A 4665-nucleotide genomic window follows, 5' to 3' on the forward strand; every position below is an offset into this window, starting at 1 on the left:
CTTCAAGGAATTGAAAAAGTAATCGATTCCTTTGCTGTGGACTGAAGGAATTGATTCCTAATTACAATTCCTTGTAATCTGTAATTGGGAGTAATTTGATTCCTAAAGGAATCATTATGACCCAGCTCTGACAATTGGGCATTATTCTCTGAAGTCTTCTGAAGAGAAGCAGAGTTTTCAGATTGAAAAATTTTGATTTCCATGGATTCTATGCCATTTCTACGAAAAGTCTTTTTTTTTCATACAAAATACATGGGAAACTTTGAGCGCTTTGGGCGACCTCTAAATATATTTTGATTTTAAAATAAAAAAACAGGGGTATATTTTTTTCGGTATAGAACAATCCTAGGGGGTGAGAGCATTAAATTTCCGACTTTACTTTTTTGGACCACCCTAATATACATACATACTTATGGAAGCATATTTTCAAAACTTAAAGCTAAACAAGATCAGTGATTGTATTTAAACGGGGCATATCGGCCAAGTCTTCCAAACTAACAACTGCCTGATGCAGGCAAAAGTACTCCTCCACTGCGTGCTTTATAACGCGTTCATCTGAAAAGAAGTAAGTATATGAGTTATTCAAATCTTTAAAATTAAATTTAAAAGTCACTATATATATGTATTTATGTACATGACCTTGTGGTCAGTTGATTAACTGAAGTAAAATTTTGACCAGTTTTGACCATGGTACAATAAAAACAGGTAGAAGCCAAATTGACATCAAACCTACAAAAGTCAAAGTTTTCTGGAGAGTAAAAATAAAAATGAGTGTGTGTAAGGAAAAATAAAAAATTCCATTTCACTGGTTGACGTTTTTAAGTAAATTTGAAGTTTAATTTTATTTATTTTATTTATTTATTTTAGTTAAAATTTGTTAATTTGTTTGTTGTTTTCTGTCTTTGATTTATGAGTTGCAGTGTTGTTGGAGGGACTTTCCGGCANCATGGTACAATAAAAACAGGTAGAAGCCAAATTGACATCAAACCTACAAAAGTCAAAGTTTTCGGGAGAGTAAAAATAAAAATGAGCGTGTGTAAGGAAAAATAAAAAATTCCATTTCACTGGTTGACGTTTTTAAGTAAATTTGAAGTTTAATTTTATTTATTTATTTTCTTTAGTTAAAATTTGTTAATTTGTTTGTTGTTTTCTGTCTTTGATTTATGAGTTGCAGTGTTGTTGGAGGGACTTTCCGGCATAAGGGTCATAGGAACAGCACTTGGCATCAAACGTGCCTTTCCTGTACCTCCCGGTGCATTTATGAAATCTGCTGCCTTAAAATGTTTAACGTACAGCAAGGCATTTCGCTGCAGCTCTACCCCACAGCTGCTTTCCCAACGCTTCTTACGCTAAGGACATTGAGGCACGTTAAAAAATTAGTGGCCTCTGATTTATATTTAACACCACATAAAAACAAGGCTTCAGGTGCTGCATTTTTAACACATACACTAAGTATAAGCCGCACAACACTACAAAAATTCAAATGTTAATTAAAATTTGTTTTTAACGAATATTCAAAAAAAAAACAAAAATCAAACGACATGACATTTAAAGCGTAACGAAATATAGGAAATAAAAGAAAACCAAGTTGAAGTTTAAAGGTTTGGTTCTCATGAGAGCAATGTCATTTTGGCTTCTACCTGTATTTATGTGCCTTGGTTTTGACTATTTTTCGTTTTTTTTTGTTTAATGTTTATAATTTTTTTATAAAAATCTAGCATATTACATTACCAGCACTATATTAATACACTTTTGAAACTTCGTACAAAAATTGTAATAATTCAACAAAATGTAACAAGGATACTCAAAAATTTTAAACTTTTCATTCAGAACTTTTAGAAAATTTTCTTCCATATAAAAAAAAATTGTCGAGCCTAATTTGTATGGGAGGAAATGCACAATACAGTCAGAAAAAAAATATTCAGCCTTATCACGAGTTTCATTTTCCCCGAACCGGTTCACTTTTAACTTTTGGTTTCCATGGTTTTACTATGGGCGGATGACAAATTTTCAGTGATATTTTTTTCAGGCGAAACTCAGAATAAGGTAGATTAAAAATCATCGCGATTTTCTAGCGTCTTGAAATTAGTTCTTTAACCTACCAAAATTGAATGGGCTAAAACTTTCTAAAATTCTGAATAAAAAGTTTAAAATTGTTGGCTCTAATTGTTAAAGANAATTTTAAACTTTTCATTCAGAACTTTTAGAAAATTTTCTTCCATATAAAAAAAAATTGTCGAGCCTAATTTGTATGGGAGGAAATGCACAATACAGTCAGAAAAAAAATATTCAGCCTTATCACGAGTTTCATTTTCCCCGAACCGGTTCACTTTTAACTTTTGGTTTCCATGGTTTTACTATGGGCGGATGACAAATTTTCAGTGATATTTTTTTCAGGCGAAACTCAGAATAAGGTAGATTAAAAATCATCGCGATTTTCTAGCGTCTTGAAATTAGTTCTTTAACCTACCAAAATTGAATGGGCTAAAACTTTCTAAAATTCTGAATAAAAAGTTTAAAATTGTTGGCTCTAATTGTTAAAGATTGTTGAATTTTTATAATTTTTGTACGAAGTTTGAAATGTGGATTTATGTATGTGGTGCTGGTTATGTCATAANAACTTTTGGTTTCCATGGTTTTACTATGGGCGGATGACAAATTTTCAGTGATATTTTTTTCAGGCGAAACTCAGAATAAGGTAGATTAAAAATCATCGCGATTTTCTAGCGTCTTGAAATTAGTTCTTTAACCTACCAAAATTGAATGGGCTAAAAATTCAATAATAAACATGTAGATTTTTAACATGGTTTACATAGTGTCGGNAATAGCCAAAACTGGTAAAAATGTCACTTAACTTAATCAGCTGACCACAAACATATGGAATATATGGAACTGAAAAGGGTTATTGTTGGAAATAAAAAAAGTTTAATGAATACTTTGATCGGTGGATCGGACCTATGGGTACCTTCCCCTCAATGGTCTTCAAAATCTTCGCCAAACAAGGCGATATCGTCTGCAAAATTCAATAATAAACAAGTAGATTTTTAACATGGTTTACATAGTGTCGCGACGCCTGGGAAAAAGATTGTCATACTTTTGTCAGGTTTTCGGTTGGAATGGAATTTCTCAGAAACGGGACGATAGATTTTCTCCAAAGCTAGTTCACAAAATTCTTAAATTATTTTATTGTTATTGTTTAATGCTAATTATTTTTGTTTATGAAGGATTTTCTTTAGACAAATTTTGTCGTATGCTACATTTGAACACAATTTCCCAGCCACTTTGTAGAACAAACGACAAAAAGTGATAAAAATTTGTACTAAATTAACCACACTTTTTACTCAATATATCGGAAAATAAAGGAGCTATCCAAAAACTGATAATACGAATTGAAAGATCTATTTTAAAATATATGACTGCACCCATAACTAAAAATAGTCAAAATGGCGCTTACGACAATCTTTTGCCCAGGCGACGATAGGTATTGTATGCATATGTCCATATCTTCGCCTGGGTAAAATAATGCAGTATCTCTCTTTTTATGATTTTCGGGAAAACGCGATTAAAGTTTATTATTCGAAAACGCAACGGTAGATTTTCCTTAAAATTCCAGGGATTATTGATAATTTCTTTAACAAATGAAATCAATGACTTCTGTGGGAGTTTTTACGAGTTTTGCTCAGAGTGATTTTGTCGTAAATATCATCTTCAAAATGCATGCACAAAGTCCATACACATACGGCAAAATACTATTGAATATTATAATAGTCAGAAACACAAGTCGTAATTTATTTTAATACTTTTGTAAAAGAATTCACTTTTTATTAGTACATATTTGCATTACATACTTAAGGGATGTTTACAGCTCTCAAGACAAATCACAAGAACTATTTTTCAATATTTCTTTTGCTTGAAAAGTACTTTGATTTTGGTGTAAATTTTCTTGAAAAAAATAAATATAAANGAATATTATAATAGTCAGAAACACAAGTCGTAATTTATTTTAATACTTTTGTAAAAGAATTCACTTTTTATTAGTACATATTTGCATTACATACTTAAGGGATGTTTACAGCTCTCAAGACAAATCACAAAAACTATTTTTCAATATTTCTTTTGCTTGAAAAGTACTTTGATTTTGGTGTAAATTTTCTTGAAAAAATAAATATAAGAACATTTTTTTCTTGAGAGTTGCAAATTAATTTAAAGAAAATTTGTTAGAAAAAAATTATTTTTCCATTTCTTGTGTGTAATTTTTATACCCGAGCGCACTGTGTCGATTAAGCGTTGTTGTCTGCCGGTCCGTCTGTCCGTCTGTGCACACGATAACTCGAGTAAAACTTAAGATATCTTAACGAAACTTGTTACGTGCACTTCTTTTGGGCGTAGGACGGTATTGAAAATGAGCAAAATCGGACCATAACCACGCCTACCTCCCATAATAATAATAATAGATTGGCGCTTACACATATATTAGTGTTTGGCCGAGCTTCTCCTCCGACTTGTGGCGTGCGCCTTGAGGTTGTCACACAAAGCGGAGGGACCTACAGTTTTACGCCGACTCCGAACGGCGATTGTATTTTTATGAGAAGCTGTTTTTCATGGCAGAAATACACTCGGAGGTTTGCCATTGCCTGCCGAGGGACGACCGCTGTTAAGAAAAAA

General features: G+C 32.1%; 1 protein-coding gene across 1 annotated transcript in view; it reads right to left on the reverse strand.

The window, feature by feature from the left end:
• Positions 1 to 254: 254 nt before the first annotated feature.
• The window catches only part of LOC108367578 (uncharacterized), a 31839-nt gene continuing 27428 nt past the window's right edge, over positions 255 to 4665 (reverse strand). The window contains exon 4 of the mRNA XM_017622229.1: positions 255 to 555. Coding sequence (XP_017477718.1) covers positions 440 to 555 — 116 coding nt within the window. The 3' untranslated portion in view covers positions 255 to 439. The remainder of the gene's footprint in view (positions 556 to 4665) is intronic.

Source organism: Rhagoletis zephyria, unplaced genomic scaffold, assembly GCF_001687245.7.
Source record: "Rhagoletis zephyria isolate East Lansing unplaced genomic scaffold, Rhagoletis_zephyria_1.1 Rzeph_scaffold_02736, whole genome shotgun sequence".
Lineage (NCBI taxonomy): Eukaryota > Metazoa > Arthropoda > Insecta > Diptera > Tephritidae > Rhagoletis > Rhagoletis zephyria.